Source organism: Typopeltis vanoorti, chromosome 24, assembly GCF_054136105.1.
Source record: "Typopeltis vanoorti isolate ZY-2024b chromosome 24, IOZ_Tvanoo_1.0, whole genome shotgun sequence".
NCBI lineage: Eukaryota > Metazoa > Arthropoda > Arachnida > Uropygi > Thelyphonidae > Typopeltis > Typopeltis vanoorti.
This window is the reverse complement of record NC_143572.1, coordinates 40602214-40621937: the sequence shown is the minus strand read 5'-3', so window position 1 is coordinate 40621937 and position 19724 is coordinate 40602214. Positions and strand designations below refer to the sequence as shown.

At 37.6% G+C, this 19724-nt stretch overlaps 1 protein-coding gene across 1 annotated transcript in view; it reads left to right on the top strand.

The window, feature by feature from the left end:
• Positions 1-18417: 18417 nt before the first annotated feature.
• Mrgn1 (Mahogunin ring finger 1) overlaps positions 18418-19724 on the top strand; it is a 122493-nt gene continuing 121186 nt past the window's right edge. Inside the window, exon 1 of the mRNA XM_090413751.1 lies at positions 18418-18564. Within this exon, the coding sequence (XP_090269877.1) occupies positions 18477-18564 (88 nt within the window). The 5' untranslated portion in view covers positions 18418-18476. The remainder of the gene's footprint in view (positions 18565-19724) is intronic.

The following is a 19724-nucleotide window of genomic DNA, read 5'->3' as shown; positions in this document are numbered from 1 at the left end:
TGGGCAGTTTTGCGTAAGGGGGTGAAGTCTGTGATAAGAAGTCGGACTGCGAGCGTTCTTAAAATGAAGTAGGATTCTATGCAAAGCTGAAGGTAAAAATTCCAGTCCTAGCAGAATCAAGCCGTCGCTGAAAAGTCCCATCGATTTGTTCCTGAAACGCAAAGATTTGAGTCCGTTTTCGGCAGAAGGAATGAAGATAGCATAACCCCTACGTTGGCATATGGACAGCCAATAGATGAGAAGTATCTAGACATACACGTGGTGCAGAACGATGCGGAAAAGCTCGGTAAGGTGCAATTACTCTAATTTTGTGTGAAAGTTCATTAGAAGAGAGAAGATTCTTTACGAATGTGAAATTAAGAACTGTATTATAAAGAACTCTGTGGACAGTCTCTACTTAGAAAGTTAACCTCCTTTGAGAGTAAGAAGAATTGTTTGGAAGAGATCTTTTGTACTTTTGTATGTGATAGGATTAACTTAATGCGATTAGAATAGTAGAATTTAGTATCTCAGTAACATTAGAATGTTTGTTAGTTTTCTCTTACGAGTAATACTACTGAAAGGAATTTAGTTTAACTTCTTATCATTTGCTATATATCCCAATGTGCAGTTACTGTGTTTAAGCATGCCTTATAAGATTTAATTAGTTTAGAATGTGTTAATCTCTTGGTTCGAGTTTTATTTAGTATAATTGAGTGTATGAAATTTGTATTGGGTTTTAGATGTTCCAATAAACATGTCATATTTACCTGAATCTGAGTCATGCCTGATTACGATTCCAACTTACCACTTATAAAAATAGGACCTATTTTGGCGGGAAGGATTTAGAGAGTGAATATAAAAAGAGATTTGGGTCACGATTGCAATAATCTAAATCTATACGGCAGTTTAAGTAAGATATTGTGTAAGTAATCTTCAGACTCTAGTATTGTCTCCCTGAGCAAGGATCTTTTCTGCTATAGGATACTGGCTGGTGCAGCAAAATATAAATTTGCCAGTATACGAAGAGGAAACAATCCTAGATATAAGAATAAAGTAAGAGAAGAAAGAATAAATAACGAAAAATAAATATATAACAATAGAGCTGCCGGTAGGATTTTGATTGTATAAGATTTTAGGTAAGAAAGGATAGATTTAAGTAAAGAACAAATTAAGCATAAATCATATAGAAACAAACAACTTTTTAACAATGGGCAAGGAATTGAAATTGAAAAGATTTTGTATTGGCAGTTGCTTGCCTATACATAAACCACTGATTTCTGTAAACAATCGGAAAGTTCGTGGTATAACACCGTGATGACATCGGAAATCTGGAAAAACATGTGATCTGACGAGTCATGGTATACCTTGTTCTGCATCGACGATTGGCTAAAGATCGTTGGACAGGAGCCCCATGAAGCAATGAACCCAGCTAGCTTATAAACACAATTCAAGGTTCTGGAGGTGGGGTCATAGGGTGGGCATGTTCTATTGGTATGGAAAGGATCCCCTGATGTTGCTGAAAGGTTGAGCATCTTCCAAGGAATATATGAACATTGTTGCCAATCAAGTCCCTGCAATGTTGACCTTTCATCCAGCAGTTGAAAGTTATTTTATGGAAGACTGCTACTGTCCATTGAGCAACAATTGTTCAGTGAGCATGATAGTGACTTCCATCTTCTTGGACCACCACAAAGCCCAGATCTGAACTCCATTGTGAATGTATGAGGCATGTTAGAAAAACAGATCCGTGAGCAAAGTCCTCTTCAGTCAGATCTGAGCTAGTTAAGGACACTGGTATGCTATAGACGATGCAATCCAACACGGGAATCTGTGCCAAACCGCATATGTGCTGTAATTCGGTCTACATTTTCTTCTGTAATGGAGGCACAATCTCTCAATTCTTCTATCATCACTTGCTCTTGTGCACCTTTTCCTGCCTTTAACAGTCTAGTTTTGTAGTGACTGAGTCTCCTTATACCTCACGATTGGAAAGAATGTTACATAAAGAACACAAAAAAAACCCCAACCAACTTGATAGCAATCACATAACACACTGACAAATGTCCTCCTCTCAGCTCAAATACATGACATCAATAGCTGAATCCTACTGTGACCTTATTGGTTCATGGCCGAAACAAGATGACACCTGATTGGCTCTCTAAACACTCATGCTCATTGGCTACATTCAAATGAAGGAAAGCTACTTCATATCAACCTAAGCAAGTTGTGCTTCTTTTTTCTGGTTATTTGGCTATAACATTTCATAGAATACAGATAACGGAACAAACTTTATTACATTACATTTTTGATTAAATTATCTTTCCATTGATATATAATTTTATGGTATTACACCAAAATAAAAGTGGTGTTATGAGCCATCCTCAAAAATACACTTTTTCCAAAAGGTTTCCACAATTTTGGCCACTAGTGTAAAGCAGGTCCAATATGGTATTAAATAAAAGTTTATATTCATTGGCCGATTTGCATGGCTCTGAACTCTTTGTTACATATGCCAGGCTGATATCGTTTAGCAAAATGAGCACTTATATTCAATGGACTCTTCTAAATCTGTCACCAACATGTCATCTGCATTCAGAAGAGTAACCCATCTGGCCTGTCTTATAATTAACTAATATCATCCTTTCATCTCTTGCTAGATTGCACATCCCCTTATTTCGTCTTTAAACTCTAGAAACAAATTCCAAAAGTGCACCATTTAAGTACATCGTAAATGCATCCTATGCACCATATATAACCTTCCCGACTAGCAACCGATATAATAAGCCGAAACTGATATACTCTTTGGTTAAAATTTCCTGCTTCATAGTTCAGCATGTAATTTTTTTCTCAATAGGATATCGATATAGCTAACCGCTTCCTGGGTCACTAGAGCACAATCACTGTAACCACTCCGAGGAAGAACAGGCATGGTTTTAACCAGTGGTCCACTCAGGATTTAATCTTGGGGTTGGGGGGGAGGAGGCGAGTTGAGTAGATGATAATAATAAGAAGAATCGTATGATGATACATGGCCTTGAGTTCCCTTTACGAGGAGGTACAGCACCATCTCAGCCCCAAATTTTATCTGGGCTCTGGAACCGGCATAGCTGAGGAATCAGACCTATGGCTTTGTCAGTATTCCTGACTATAATCTGTGTGTGTTCACTGGACCGGTTTGCCTGCTTGCAGGATGAAAAACCCAGTTAAACTGGTGGAAAAAACCCTGCTGTCTACACCCAAGACTGGCTAACTTGGCTATGGCTGAGGAAGATCCTCAAGCTCCTTGCGTTGCCGACAGGAATCGAACTTAGGACACTCCTTCCCCAGGCATATGGTTGCGAAGCGCATAGCCACTAGGCTAACCGCGTGGACAGTTGAGTAGATGATTTGAGAATACACACTATGCATTGCATACAAGCTATGACAGCATCTTCAGTGATCGCCAATACATGATCTCTGGCCTGGCTCAGGCAAACGAAGTAGTGCACAAGCACTACTTCGTTCGCCTTACGTTCACAACGGTCAGGATTCCCGAGCGCTATAGGGTATTCCCACCTTATGTGACTGATAATTCATAAGCAGCATAGAAATAGAAAACACGATACAACATAAATTTTTAAAAAAAAATTAATTTTAATTAGGAAAAGATTTTTTTGGACATTTTTCTAGTATTTTTTTCTTTTGGGGGGGGGGGGCTTGGCCCCCCTCCCTAGGTGTGCCAATGGTTTTAACTGAAAACTCTGATGCTATAATCATGTCTAATAATCTGGACTCGAGTTCGTTCTGTCACATCCTGCTGAAGAAGCTCTCGCAATAGCTCAATAAATTCAGCTTTCATTCTTCTCATGGTATATGTGCTACCTAATCAGAGTTCAGATAATTAAAGCCACCCATGAGGTTTATTTGGTGATGCATGTCATTGTCACCAGCAACTGATCCACAAGATCTGTCCTAACGCCCGCCATATTTTAGTAAATTATAAAATTGTAAATGCAACTCAGAGAATAATTGCAATGCTGAACCAAACTTGACATGAAAAAATAGCCATTTTTCCTATTTACAAGGCACTGATAAGATCTCACTTGGACTACTGCATCTCTTGGTGTCCTGTATGTTCTAATACAGTGGAGAGAGTACAAAGGAGATATCAAAAATAACATGAATTGTGGAATACTGATTCTGAATGGAAGGTTGGTGATTCTAATGATATCGGATGATTTTAACCCAAGTAGGTCAGAAGGCTATGATTGCAATAGTAGTTTAAAGTTTGTTACAATGTGTAACAGTAACTTACACCATATACAAAGTTATTGTTAGTAACTTTCTATATGGTGTTAAGTGGAATCTACCATGATTAAATACATTTTAATAGAGACCTCCAGGTAGTCAGAAATTCATCAAGGGAAGCCATAACCAGCTGTCATACCTGTTCTTGAATTCATTCACAATACTTGCACAAACAACATCCAATGGCAATCCTTTCCAGTCATGCACCACTATATGAGAGAAAAATATAGCCCTCACCCTCTTCTTAACGCCATCATTCTCAACTTCTAAGGTTGCCCTCGAGATACTGAAATTCTCGAGGTACCTAACCCTAACCATTTCAGAAGTTTGTATGTCTCTATCATATCGCCTGTCTATCTCCTATCTGCTAGTGTTGGCAGCCTACAAATTCTGTCTTCATATTCAGTGTTCCACAGTACTTATAATTTTTGACAATCTCCTTTGCATTCTTTCCAATGCATCACAATAACCACAGAAACCAGTAGTCTAAGTGATGTCTTATCATAAATAAATTAACTAACGCCTTTTATTCCCTTATAGGGAGTAAGCGAGGTCTTTTATACCCTATCTAGCATTTTGGAGACTGAATGGTCAGTTCAATCTCCACCAGTAGAGATTGAACTGACCATAGAGATTGAGCTGGCCAATGTCTATCACTAATTATAGCAGTCACAGATGAAGAGGGTGGAAAACAAATGCTGCCATCTCTTGGTACCTAACCCTAACAAGACATGTTACTGTCTGAAAAAAATGTTGGTACCACGGTCGATTTTCTTGAGTTTACTGGACGAAAATCCCGAGTTTCTGGGGTGCCAGAGATCGACTAACTCGGGAATCGGTCAAAGAAAGGCTTAGTGAAAGTTCCTCCAGTCACTACTAGTCAGACGTAAACTTAAGTCTGACTTCGTGTGACCAAGCGCAGAGGACTCAAGCACCACTTCCACTGAGCTACACAGGCTGTTGAGGTCTTATCCTTGTAAAGGGGAAAAATGAACTCCCTTATCTTTACATGTCAAGGTTCGTTTCAGCATTGCAATTATTCTCTTAGTTATATTTAGAATTTATGCTATATGGCCCTTGAAGATCCTGTCTACCAAAATTTCAAGATCCCTAGCCTGATCAGTTCCTTCTAGCATAATCCCACTCATATAATACTAAATTGGATATCTAATCAAAAAATGCATGGCCTTACATTTATTAACACTGAACTGATAGCCATTTAAACATTAATTCCAGTTTATTCAAATCATTCTGCAAGTAAAGTTCTCGGCCTAGAATTGCTATCTATGGTCTAGGCCCTAGACCATAGATAGCAACATTTTTTCCAAGTTGGAACATCTATCACAAGCATCCATGTGAAATTGCAAGTCATTCTATCAAGTAGTTTATTTTATACAGCTGTCTGAAGCAAAAGTGTTGTCTGTGTCCCTTGAAATAAATAGAATTGAGTATAGTATCACAGTTATAAAATTCTTTGTAAAAGTAGGTTCAACCCCACAAGAAATTCATTCGAAGTTCATGAAAGTTTATGGCTATACATCTCCTGTGTAGCCATAAACTTTCACAATTAAGAAATGGACTGTCGAGGTTAAACGCGGCCGTACCAGCTGATCAACTTGAAGGACGTCCAAAAAGTGTAACAATACCAGAAATTATTGATCAAGTGCAAGATATGGAATTGGATGACCGGCAAATCAAATTGCGTGAAATTGCTGAGACTATAGGTATTTCAAAAGAACGTGTAGTGTATATTTTGCATGAAGAATTGCAAACGGAAATGCTTTGGGAAAGATGGGTGCCGCGTTTGCTCACAGTAGATCAAAAACACACTCGAATGAAAATCTCTGAACACTGCTTGGAGCGTTTTAACATCAATAAAACTGATTTTATGTTTCGATTTATTACTATGGATGAGACGTAGATACACCATTGCACACCAAAATTCAAACAGCAGTCAAGACAGTGTACAGAAGGAGGTTGTTCAGCGCCAAAGAAGACAAAGTCGGGTCCAGCAGCAGGAAAGGTCATGGCATTGGTGTTTTGCGATGGACATCTTTCATCAGGACAATGCACATACCCACAAAGGTGTTTTGGCAGTGGGAAAATTAAGGGATCTGCACTAGGAATTGTTGGAACATCCACTCTATTTTCCATATTTGGCTCACTCTGCCTTCTGTCTCTTCCCAAAACTAAAACTCTTCCTCGCTGGTCGAATCATCCAAAAGTGATTGCAGCTGTAGAGGGGTATTTTGAAGATCTTACTGAGAACCACTACAGGGACGTGATAATGTCGCTGGAGCATCGCTGGAATAAATGTATTTGTCTTAAGGGAGGTTATATTGAAAAAATAATTTTGGAATTATAAATTCGTCTTTTCATTGGTAGGCCGAGACCTTTTCAAACCACCCTCTTATATCAGCACTCCTGATTATCCTACCAATGTACCAATCTTTACATCATCAGCAAATAACTGAATGTCGCATTTCAAATTCTTACGAATGTCATTAATATGCAGATTGAATATCAATTGACCAAGGGCTCATCCTTGAGGTATACCACTAATTAAATTGAATCTTGAAGATTCACATCACAAATATATGACATTTTGATATCTGTAAGTCAGCTATCCTATTACCCATGCCAATAATTTATAAATTCAATCCTATATTTTTGAATTTATGCAACCATCTTCCATGCTGTATATCATCTAACACCTTTTTATTCTCGTCTTTACTAGAGAGAAAGTAGGCATGGCCTTTTTAGCCCTGTTTAACGTTTGGAGACTGAGTGGGCAATTCAATCTCCAGTGGTACACAATCACAGATAGTTGGCACAAGGGTGTCACTAATTAAGTGGCACACAGTGAATAGACGGCTCAACACGTGCCGCCATCTCGTGGTCCCTAACTTTAACACAATTATTTAATAGCTGAAATAGTGTGGGTTCTACGGTCTATTTTTTTTTTTTTGAGTTTACGGGACGAATAGCACGACTTCCTTGAAGAAAAAAACCCCACTTATCCGTCATAGTGTTCGACTTTATAATTCAAAAGGCTTTAGCTGATTTTTTTTCTTTAATTATAAAGAATTATTTTGAATTACGGGACGAATAGCACGACTTTCTTGGAGAAAAAACCCACTTATCCTTCATAGCGAATCCAGCTGTTTGCTGATTATGTAAAGGACGATATATAGGTAAGGTGATCAGGAGTGCTGATATAAGAGGGTGTGTGAATAGGTCTCGGCCTAACAATGAAAAGACGAATTTATAATTCCAAAATTATTTTTATTTTTCAACATAACCTCCCTTAACACTAATACATTTATTCCGGCGACATTATCCCGTCCCTGTAGTGGTTCTCAGTAAGATCCAAAATATCCCTCTACAGCTGCAATCACTTTTGGATTCGAAGAAAAACACTGACCAGCGAGAAAGAGTTTTAGTTTTGGGAAGAGAAAGAAGTCAGTGGGAGCTAAATCTGGGGAACAGGGTGGATGTTCCAACAATTCCTAGTGCAGTTCCCTTAATTTTCCCATTGCTAAAACACCTTTGTGGGCAGGTGCATTGTCCTGATGAAAGATGATTTTTTCTTTTGAAAACCGAGTCTTTTCTCACAAATTTTTTGTCTATTCTGGTTAAAAGATCGGAATAATATTTCCAGGTTAGTGTTTTACCCTTTTCAAGATAATTAATAAAAAAATGCCTTTAGGATCCTAAAACACCAATGCCATGACCTTTCCTGCTGATGGAACCGACTTTGTCTTCTTTGGCACTGAACAACAGGCTTCTCTCCTGTTTTGACTGCTGTTTGGATTCTAGTGTGTAATGGCGAGTTCAAGTCTCATCCACAGTAATAAATCAATGCATGAAATCAGTTTTATTGATGTTAAAAACCCCCAAGCACTGTTCAGAGATTTTCATGCGAGTGTGTTTTGGATCTGCTGTGAGCAAACATGGCACCCATCTTGCGCGCAAAGCCTTAAAAAAAATCAGCTAACACCTGTTTGTTCCCGTATAGGGAGTAGGCGAGGCCGTTTACCCTATCTTACGTTTGGAGACTGAGTGGGCAGTTCAATCTCCACTGATAGCCAATCAGAGAGATAGCTGGCCCAAGGCTATCACTGATTCATTGGTACGCAGTGAAGAAGGCGGCAAGCTAGTGCCGCCATCTCGTGGTCCCTAACCCTGACACAATATTTTTAATGTCTGAAAATAGTATGGGTTCGATGGTCGATTTTCTTGAGTTTCCGGGAGAAAAAACCAGCTAGCCCGTGGCAGAGATCGACTAACTCCGGAACCGGTCGAAAAAAAGGCTTAGAAAAATTTCCTCTAGTCGGTGACTATATTTGAATCACCAAATCCTTTCTTCGTGCGGTCAAGCGCTGTGGAGTGCACACGCCACTTCTACTGAGCTACACAGGTTGTGCGCAAAGCCTTTTCATTTGCAATTCTTCATGCAAAATATATACTGCACGTTCGTTTGAAATGCCTATAGTCTCAGCAATTATGCGCAATTTGACTCGCCGGTCATCTAATACCATATCTTGCACTTGATCAATGATTTCTGGTGTTGTTACAATTTTTGGACCTCCTTCACGTGGATCATCTTCAAGGCTGGTACGGCCATGTTTAACCTCTGCAGTCTATTTCTTAATTATGGAAAACGAAGGAGATATGTAGCCATAAACGTTTACGAACTTCGAATGAATTTCTTGTAGGGATAAACCTACTTTTACAAAGAATTTTATAACTGTGATACTATACTCAATTTTATTTATTTCAAGGGATATAGACAACATGTTTGCTTCAGGCAGCTGTATAAAACAAACTACTTGATAGAATGATTTGCAAATTCACATGGATGCTTATGACAGATGTACCAACTTTGAAGAAAAATCTTGCCGATAGTGTTGCCATCTATGTCGAGGCCGAGAGCGTTTCTAACCACCTTCGTATTTAATCCTTTAATGCATTTTCTTTCCATATAGTGAGTGTTTTATGCTTTTTTAGTTCCATATAACTTTTGAAGACTGAGTGGGCATTTCAATAGCTGGGCCAGGTCTATCACTAATTTTAACTGGCATCCAATGAAGAGACGGCTAACCAGTGGCACTATCTTGTGGTTCCAGATCCTAACAATATCTTCAATCTTTAAAACAGTGTTTATTCAATTTCGAATTTTTTTAGTTTATGAAACGAAAAGTCCATGTTTCCAGGATAAAAGAATTAAAAAAAATAGCGAACGCATTTTATTCTGTTAAGGAGGTGTGGGGAGTTAGTTCTAATTAACTTTAGAAGACGAACAAAGAGCCTCCAGAAATTATCACTCACAGGAGATCTGGCTCAAGACTATCAGCGATTCTGATTCTTATTGCAGAAGAGTTTATGGTAAACTACTTCACCTTGTGGTCCATAACAATATCTATTGTGGTACTGTTAAGTTTATGGGATTGGGAAACCCCGAGATTCAGTGAGAAAAATTCTACTCGCTCCTTTCCATGAATTCTACTCGCTCCTTGGCAGCAAAGGTTGGTCGATTGTTAGAGCCTCTGCTACTAATGGCTCAGTTAAGTAAGTTTGAGCGCGGTTAGTAGTTGGAAGGGGACCAATCGTTCGATGCTGTTGGCACACTTACCCTCAATGAGTCTTTGGACTCCATGGAGGTGTTAAATAATAATAATAATAATAATAATAATAATTGACTACTTCCGGATTCTGTCGAAAAAATTACTGAATAAGTGTTCCTCTAGTTATCGACTGGAATCGAACCTACAATAGTCTTTTTTCAATTTGACTACCTCAAAGAATATTTCTTGAAAAATGGCATAAATTTTGTAATTCCGCGACAGAATGAAACCTTAATTCCGTAATGGAACTTAATCTGCTTTTTGCTCTAAATTTTGGAAATAACAACTAGCTGGAGTCCATACTTTGTCATTCTTGAGTAATTCACTTGAGAGCTACCTGTGGTCTGTAAACTTCGGGATTTACAAAGATACAGTAAACAATTGTTGCTCTTCCGTTTGTAACCCTAACTAATATTATATAAAAAGAATCAGAAACAATAGTAATTCTACAGTCAATATTTCTGATTTGCTAAGTTAAAAGAACATTTCCTATAATCTAGAATGAAGTGATTTCATTAGTGAGCTACTGGAATTGAACATATAATTACTTTTCTTCTAATGATCTCGTTTTCTAAATGCATTATCTTTAAATTATCCAAGGCTAAGAAATCAACCTCACTATATGAACAAAAATATCTGGACGCCTGTTCACCATGGTTGTCACTATAATAAGAAAGGCATTAATATGAAGTTGTTCCAACCTTTGCTGCTATTTCAGCCTTGTAACTTCCAGGGAGTATTCCATTAAATTATGGTATGATCCTGCAGAAATTACCTTGCACTCTTCCAGAAGATTAGTAGTCAGGTGATTCCAATGGGACGATTCGGGCTGGCTCACAATCGTGTTTCAATTCATCCACAATTATTCTATGGGAATTAATATCAAATATCAGAGCTCTGTTCAGGCCAGTCAAATTCTTTAACATCCATATCATCAAACAATTCTTGTTCATCGTTTGCTTTGTGGATTGGGCATTATTATGTTGACACAGGATAGGGCCTTCACTGAATTGTTTCAATCGGAAGAACGAATTTGCCTAGAATGTCATTGTAGGCAGCATCATCACGATTCCCCTTCACTGGAACTATTCAGCTCGACCTTGAAAAAACAGTCTCAAAGCATGATGCTTTCTTCACAACCAGACTTGAAGTTGACACAAAATATTCAGGTAGTTGACGTTCTCTTATTATCTGCCAAACCCAGATTTATCCTTCGAACTGCAAAATGGCAAGGCGAGAATCATAACCCCCGTGCATCACATTTTCATTGCTCTATAATTTAAAGGCTCTAAAACTTCATACTGCTTCATCTCACGCTTGGCTAATGTGTAGGCTTATATGAGATGGCTCCACAGCCATAGAAATTCATGTTCCTCAGCTCCCGACGAATAGATGCATTCCTTGCAGAGGCATTTTGGAACTCGGTTACGAGATTTTCAACCGATGAAAAGCGCTTTGCTTGTGACATGCGCATTAGCACTCGGCAGTCGCACTTTGTGAATTTATGTGGCTTATCAGGTCGCGAGTGCTATTGTTGATACTGACCGTTATCATTTCACAATGTCACTTACTGTTCATGGTAGTTGCCACAGAGCAGAAATTTCCAGAAGAGAGTTGTTGCAAAGGTGGCGTCCTATAATAATTCCAAGTCGAACATAACTGAGCTCTTCAGTACAGCCCATTTTAATGTTTGTATATGAAGATTGCAAGACCGTGTGCTTATTATATATAATAAAAATAAATCAGCTAACGCCTTTTATTCCCCTATAGGGAGTAGGAGAGGCCTTTATACCCTATCTAGCTTTCGGAGACTGAGTGGGCAATTCAATCTCAACGGTAGCCAATCAGAGATAACTGACCCGTGTCTCTCACTAATTATAGCAGCCACCGATCCAGAAGCTGGCAAACAAGTGCTGCCATCTCTTGGTACCAAACCCTAACAAGATATGCTTTTTTTTTTTTAGCTAACGCCTTTTTAATTCGGTATATAGGGAGTAGGCGAGGCCATTTAACCCTATCTAACTTTTTATTTGGAGACTGAGTGGGCAGTTCAATCTCCACTGGTAGCCTATCAGTGATAGCTGGCCTAAGGCTATCATTAATTAAGCAGCACACAGTGAAGAGAGGCGGCTCAACATTGCCGCCATCTCGTGGTCCCTAACCCTAACACTCGTATTTAATGTATGAACTAGTGTGGGTTCCACGGTCGATTTTCTACTGTTTACGGGAAGAAAAATCCGAGTTTCCAGGAGAAAAAACCGCTTTCCTGTGCCAAAGATCGACTAACTCAGGAACCGGTCGAAAAAAGGCTTAGAAAAATTTCTTCTAGTCGCCGACTAGATTCGAAACCAAGAGGTCTTCCTTCGTGCGATCAAGCGCCATGTTGTGCAAACGCCACATCCACTGAGCTGTCTGAAATAATATGGGCGCTACGGTCGATTTTCTTGGATTTTCGAGAAGAAAAACCCGAGTTTCTGGAATGAAAAACCCGCTTACCCGTCCCAGAGATCGACTAACTCGGGACACGAGTTTCTGGAAGGAATACCCCGCTTACCCTTGCCAGAGACGACTAACTCGGGAACCTGTCGAAGAAAGGCTTAGAAGAAGTTCCTCGAGTCGGCGACTAGACTTGAACTTAAGTCTAACTTCGTGTGATCAAGCACAGAGCACGCAAGCGCCACTTCCACTGAGCGGAATTGACCATTGTGGTTTAAACATCGATTGTTTGGGGATATTTGGTACATTTTTATTTAATCTTTCCTTATTTTTACCCCATCTGTTTTATGAGAATTACATTTTAGGCTTTTATTCTTCCAATTACTGAATAACTCGATATCTGGAGAACAAATACTACTTTTCCTAGTGGCAAGTCAGGTTCTTAATTTCTCAGCTAAAGAAAATAGACCCTAAAATCACACGACATAAATGAGGACTAATGGGCGCATTCTACTCCCTATTTCTCTCCAGAAACTTCATTGATAGCCTGAACTCATCATCAATGCGTGGACTGAAGGAATGACTGGCTGCCAACCTGTCTTCAAAAGTTATTTACGGATAAAGGAATTGTCCCCTACTCTTTGGGGAATAAGACATCAGTGGATTTATTTTATTTTGCTTTGCTTTATGAATAGTTTATTGTGAATATATCTGAGAAGGTCGAAAATATTGATACGCCAACACTAAATGCTCTCAGAATAAATTTCACCTCAAAATCGAAAATCATAAAAATATATTTTGATCACTTGACGGTCGAAAAAAAAAGCATTAGCAGGTCTATTTTTATTTTATTATGGCCGCTATGAACACCAGAATACGTTAATACAATCTTGTCCGATCAAATTTTCATTATTAAGCTATATCACCTGATTTTTAGTACAAATCATAAAAATATATAGCTATTGAAAGTAGTTCGCCATTTCTGTAGTAGTTTTGTAATATCAGTGCGATGACTGTTGTTGAGAAATATCGACCACGATTTTTCATTGAATGATATCGAACACATGCCAATAATGACATGTATTCAATAATATTTACTGATATATGCTTATTTATAAATGTGTTAACTGTTGAAGGTCCCCATATGACATAGCGTGGATGATTTGTAAAACTTTATTCAAACAACAAAACGCAACACGGTTCACGTAATGGTTCCAAATGAATTATTTCCATTCCTCTATTCCAATTATGACAGAAACATTTTTATTATTATTACGTGACACCTCCAGGGAGTCCAAAGACTCATCGAGGGCGGACACCTATTCTAAAACCCCTGTCTTCGCCACTCAATCCACCAACTACAACGAACTGCAACTACACCAATGCCCTCTCTCACCCACCACAACTACTACTAGTATTTTCACAGACAATCACAAACATCCATGCCCACAGCGGGATTCGAATCCGCAGCCTTTTGGCTGGAGTGCTGACACCTAACCACTCGGCCAACATCATACAAGAAAATTGTTTTCATTGATATTTAACGAAATCACAACACGAGTGTTGGGTGATGAGCAGCTGGTTGAAATATCTCTACCAGTACAAGCAATATATTTGGAAAGAAATATAACCACCCGAAATGTTAAGTTTTGTTCATTTATGAGGATGTACAATTTATTTGAAGTAGCGATAACTGTACCAGAAGTCCCTAGCTAATGTTTAGAAAGACGTTTATGACAGAAAAACTTAAAAAAAAAAAAAAAAAAAAAAAAAAAAACTTGAAGATGAGTTAACTGGTCTCAGACGGATATAATTGGTATTTCATCCCACAAAACAAACAGACCTTCCAGAAGAAATACATCATATCATTGGTTGATACCAGCTGATTTATCCATACATGTTCTTCCTGTTCTCTGACATGCAATATTTACATTGGATTTTTTGAAAACTGAACAGCTGGTTCTATTAGAGAGTGCACATGCTAATAATCTAATGGATTATTAGCATGTGCACTACCTTATTTCATAACGGGGTTAGTAGTATCTGAGCGAACAATGGCCATAACAGTCTACAAAATTCCTCGTCGTTTTCATTTGATCTTTGTGTGCTGAACGTTCGTGCTTGTGCATGTATTTACTTGAAAAACACAAATATTGTGTTTTTAAAAGATTTACTTGAAAAACACAATAAAAGAGAAATGACCTACATTGGCGAAGTTTCAATGCTGAAGGCGTACTTATGATACCACAATTCTTCGTAAGTTTATACTTTCTATTTCAAATCAGTAAATATATACAGCCATTCTGATGAAGCCACTGTGAATGTATATTTAATTGTGAAAAAATGAAATCTGGCATCTTCTTCCTTTCCTCGAGTAAATGGTTATTCCACTCAAGCTAATTTCTAATACCCAACTATTCCCAGGAATATTTATGTTAGCTGTGTCATGTATACTAGAACTACTGTATATGTAGGCTTCCCAGCCATGCCCTGTATCCAGAGATAGGAGGTAGATGATAGAAGATATCTTCCCCCTCTCATATTCAAGAAATTAGAGCAATGAGCTATTGAAGTTGAGTATAAATAACAAAAACAAAACATATTTCCACGTGTTTGAATTAATACAAACTGAAAAAATCAAAATCAACTAACACCTTCTATTTCATCCCTTATAGCGAGTAGGTGAGGCTCTTTAAACACCTAACTTTTGGAAGCTGAGGGGGGAAGTACAATCTCTATCAGTAGCCAATCAGAGATAGCTGGCTATCACTAATTATACACTGAACCGGTGAAAAGAGGCGAATGATAAGTGCCGTCATCTCGTGGTACCTAATCCTAACATATGTTTACAATCTGAAAATAGTTTACAATCCGATTTTCTTGAGTTTACAGGATGAAAAACTCGAGTGTCTAGGATAAAAAAAACCTGCTGGCCAGTTCCGGAGATCGACTAACTCGTAAACTGGTTGCAAAAAAAAAAAAAAAAAAATCAGTAAATGTTTCTCTACGCGGCGATTAGAATTGAACTTATGACACTCTTTGTTCAGCTGTCTAAAATCGCTATGAACGGTATATGCCACTCACACTAACCTTCAAAGGTATGTTATGTAAACTATAGATTTAAAATAAATTTTATGCGGGATAAATGGAAATAAAATACATTAGTAAGACATATGTTAGCAAAAATGAATAAATATATCTGTCTTTTTATTACTTTTTTACTTATTACTAATCATTAGATAAATTACTTACCTAATAATAATAAATTTTAGTGTGCTTTGATTTAAAATATTGCATGTTCATTTTATAGAAATAATTACAAAAAATAACTAACACATGGATTTAATAGACGATTTTCTTTCATCTAACTCCTTCCACCATAAAATTAAATTCAATTTAGAACGTGAAAATGAAGAAAAATTACTTTTAGAAAAAGAATCATCTAACGCTTTTTTTCCTGTATAGAGAGTAGGTGAGATGGGGCCGTTTTTGCCCAGTCTAACTTTTGGAGAATGAGTGAGCAGTTCATTATCCACTGGTAGCAATAAGAGATAGCTGGCCTAAGGCTATCACTTATTAAGCGGCACACAGTGAAGAGACAACTGATAAATGCCGCCATCACGGATGTCCTAATTTCGAAAAAAGCAGAAGGATGATCTTTCTCTCTCCCTTTCTTAGCGTATACCGTAAGCTCGCTCATAGAGGTTGTCACCAATATTTCTCTTCATTTCACCATATATCGAAAAAATTAGGTATTATGCATATACTGAAAAAAAAAGTGATCTGATCTGATCTCTACTACAAGAGATGAAGGAACACTAGATATCTATGTTGTTGGAAGTTTTTCCACTTGGTATACTTAGCTAATATAACCAAGTGGAAAAACTCCCAACAACTTTCTATAATTCAGAGTATTTTAATAATGAGGTGTGACACACATTTTGGCTACTCGTATATCAAAATATGATTTCTGCATTTCTTCAATCTTAATATCACCCCTGAGTCTGGCTCCCACTGATGAGACCTCAATAATGGTCGAAACCGGCCGGGCAGTGACTCTTCCCATAATGCATAGCATTATACATGTCCTCAATGAGATTTGTTTTGCATTATGGGATACTAAAGCAAGTGATGTGAAGTCATTAGCTTCTTTATGCAAGGTGTCCCAGTCCTGGAAATAGTTCAGACGCAAACTTTGCTTACACTTGGATAAAGGATTAAACCAAGTATATAATTTCTTGATATCTTTAATTTACTAAATATCTATTTTAGGAATGTGCATGGATGTTGACCAATGGTCTCGTTTAGATAATATGATCAACGCTACATATAACAAAACTTTTTATCCTCCAAGAACAAACACATAAAAAAACGAATTCTTTGTACTGGAATATTCAAATTAAAAGTTATTCTACCCGAAGAAAAAATACTATTCAACATTTCTAGTCATAGCTAGATCCACGAAAATCGCTACAGAGCCTCGGTTTTCATCACTTATACTGGCAAACTTTCTCTTAAAATCTCCAATATCCTGAAATCTCACGATATGAGTGGCCTTCGAATCCATTGTGACTAGAGGAGCTTAGCTTCGTTCACCCCAAAACCGCAAGACTTTAACAAACATCCTGGAATCTACAATATTTCAAGTTCTTGTGGCCTTGCTTACAGAGTGCAAATATCTAGAAGTTTGGAAATTAGGCAAAAGGAACATATTGGAGACGTCTATAACAACAGAGAAGACAACTCAGACCTGGCATTACATTCCTCCCGCACTCACCACGGTATTGAATAGGACAAGAGATCCATCGCTTACAAAGAAGATAACTTCAGCGCCCACAACATTAAAGAGACTACGATGGTTATCCACTCACAAGGCATTGTCAACAGAAACCAAGGAATGATTTTATTTATGTGAGATTTGGAAGTCACTTATTAGATATTTCAACACATCAAACTTTAACTTTTCTGCCAACTATCGTGCACACTTCGTGTTTCCGTTTTTTATTTGTGTGTAACGGTTCCTACATATTCGGTTTATAGTTATGTATTAGTTTATGTTTACCGCGTATTGTATATTTCTTTGTTCTTCCTAACCCAGAAGAAGCCACTAGCATATGTGGTGAATTAAATTAAATTCGCCAGTAATTAAATATCTATCACAACCTATTAAACCCAGTGTTAGTTTTTTTTTTTTTTTTTGTTAAATGCTGTTTTATCAAGTTAGTGTATGATGGTTCAACGGCTGTGTGGAGCTTACGGGCTGGCAGATGCAGTATCATCTTGTGAAACTAATATAAAGCTATTGTTAATAATTTATTTAAGTGTGCTGATTACGCATGTTCTCTTGGCAGGTTTCCCTGTTTGCAGGATGATAATCCCGAGTTTCTGGGAGGAAAATCCTATCATCACCGTATGGGTAACTCACTTTCACTTCAAAAGCCTTGATAAAGGTTCTTCGTGTCCTAAACAGGATTCAAATCCAATCTTTCCAACCAAAGCACATCGTCGAAGCTGACTGAACCATGGAAGCTCGAGTTTTAGTCAGTAAAAGATATTAGCGAATGTAATTGTTTTATTGAGTAATAATTTTTGATGACCATCGACTAAAGGTGAGTTGACCGGTCTCATATGGGGTGGAGGGTTTTTTTCCCAGTAACTCGGGTTTTTCATCCCTCAAAACAAGCAAACCGGTCTCGTAAATACACACCGCCACAGTCACAAAATATACTTATGGCAAGGAAGTCAACGGGAAACCAACTTGCTTCATAATCATCTCCCTGGTTGTAGCGTATTGCTGCCCCACCAGCCATAACGGCTGAGGGGAAAACACAAACATACATATTAAAAGGCAATTAGATAGGCAAACATTCATACATTTCATGCCTCTGATAGTTCTCTGACTGTTGAGAATAGACAACAATCATTTTCTTTTCACGTTTGTTTTTATTTTGTCATTTGTGAGTGTGGCTTGGCTCAGGAATTAGCAGTGTTGGGATATAAATTTATAGTACTATCTGTATAGTGCCAGTAATTCAGTATTCTAGATGTCGCTTTTGGTTATGAGTAGCAGCTGTTTTGTGAGAGAGAAACGTTAATACTTTTTTTCATGGTTTACTTTTTGTAATTGTTTTTATATTTACAAATATGGGATCAATATTTAGCCGTCAAAACGCCCATGTCGAAGAAGTAGACGTTATTTCAAACAATGCTTATAAATATCCTCCTAAATCAGGTTAGATTTCATTTTAACTGGATTACTACCTATATCGTGATTGCATATACACTATAAATTGTCATGCTTTTGTAAATCCTTTCAAGTTTCCTGTCGCTTTGTAAAATTAACGTTTCCAAACGAAGATGTTTAAAGTTATAAATTTTCTTGGTCGGCACATGTCATTTAAAAATATGACAGTATTTTATAGTGTAATCCAACAGGATGAAGACACTACTTCAGCGTCACCAAAATGATTTCCGCTTTATTCTTACCATGATACTCTCATGAAGTCCAGGATTCATCCTGGAGTGTATCTGCACTACAAAATGACGCACAAGTTTCCGTCTGCACTACATTACACTACCAACTGCACAGTGTTGTTTTTGTCTATTGCGCGTTCCTTCCCTGGTCATTTTGCCTGTTATGCATGAAGATACTGTCTACTCAGAGTTTTCATTGGGGGATGAGGAGAACCTACAATCCATACGCGACAGCCTAATTCACCTTCAATGAAATGCCAATGTAAAGGTTCCTTTCCCATGCTTTAAGCTGTGCTGTAGCAGTGCTGAAAATTACAAAATAAAATAACCGTTTCTTAACTTCCATTATTATTGATAAAATAGAACTCCTGAGATGGTATCTCTAGTGGATGATTTATCTAATAGCGAAAAAAAAAGTCATTGCTGTTTTTTTCTCAGATTCATATAGTACTCACATATAGTACATTAATAATAGCAGCACTAGTGTTAAATTATTTATCAGTGTTTGTTGCCTTTAAAAATGGTAAATCTCATGACAAAGTGCTTTTTTTTTTTTTTTCCATTTCCTAAATAAAGAATTGATATCAGCTACTGATATCGTCAATTTTGCAGGAAATATGTTAATTGTATTCTTTTAAAATGTTGTAATTTATATGTGACACTTCCAAGAACTCATTATGAATGGGCATGCTATACCATATCATCCACCATCTATACCACTTGTTTATCATGTACACACTATGCCACTAATAGTATTTTTGCCTATTATTTGCTTGTGTACTGTGACCTATTTGACTAACTATTTTTGTGGTGTTAAAATTGCTGGCCTGGTTAGCATATCTGCTCTCCAGCCAAAAGGCTGCACATTTGAATCCTGCCGTAGGCATGGATGTTTGTGATTGTCTGTAGAAATACTAG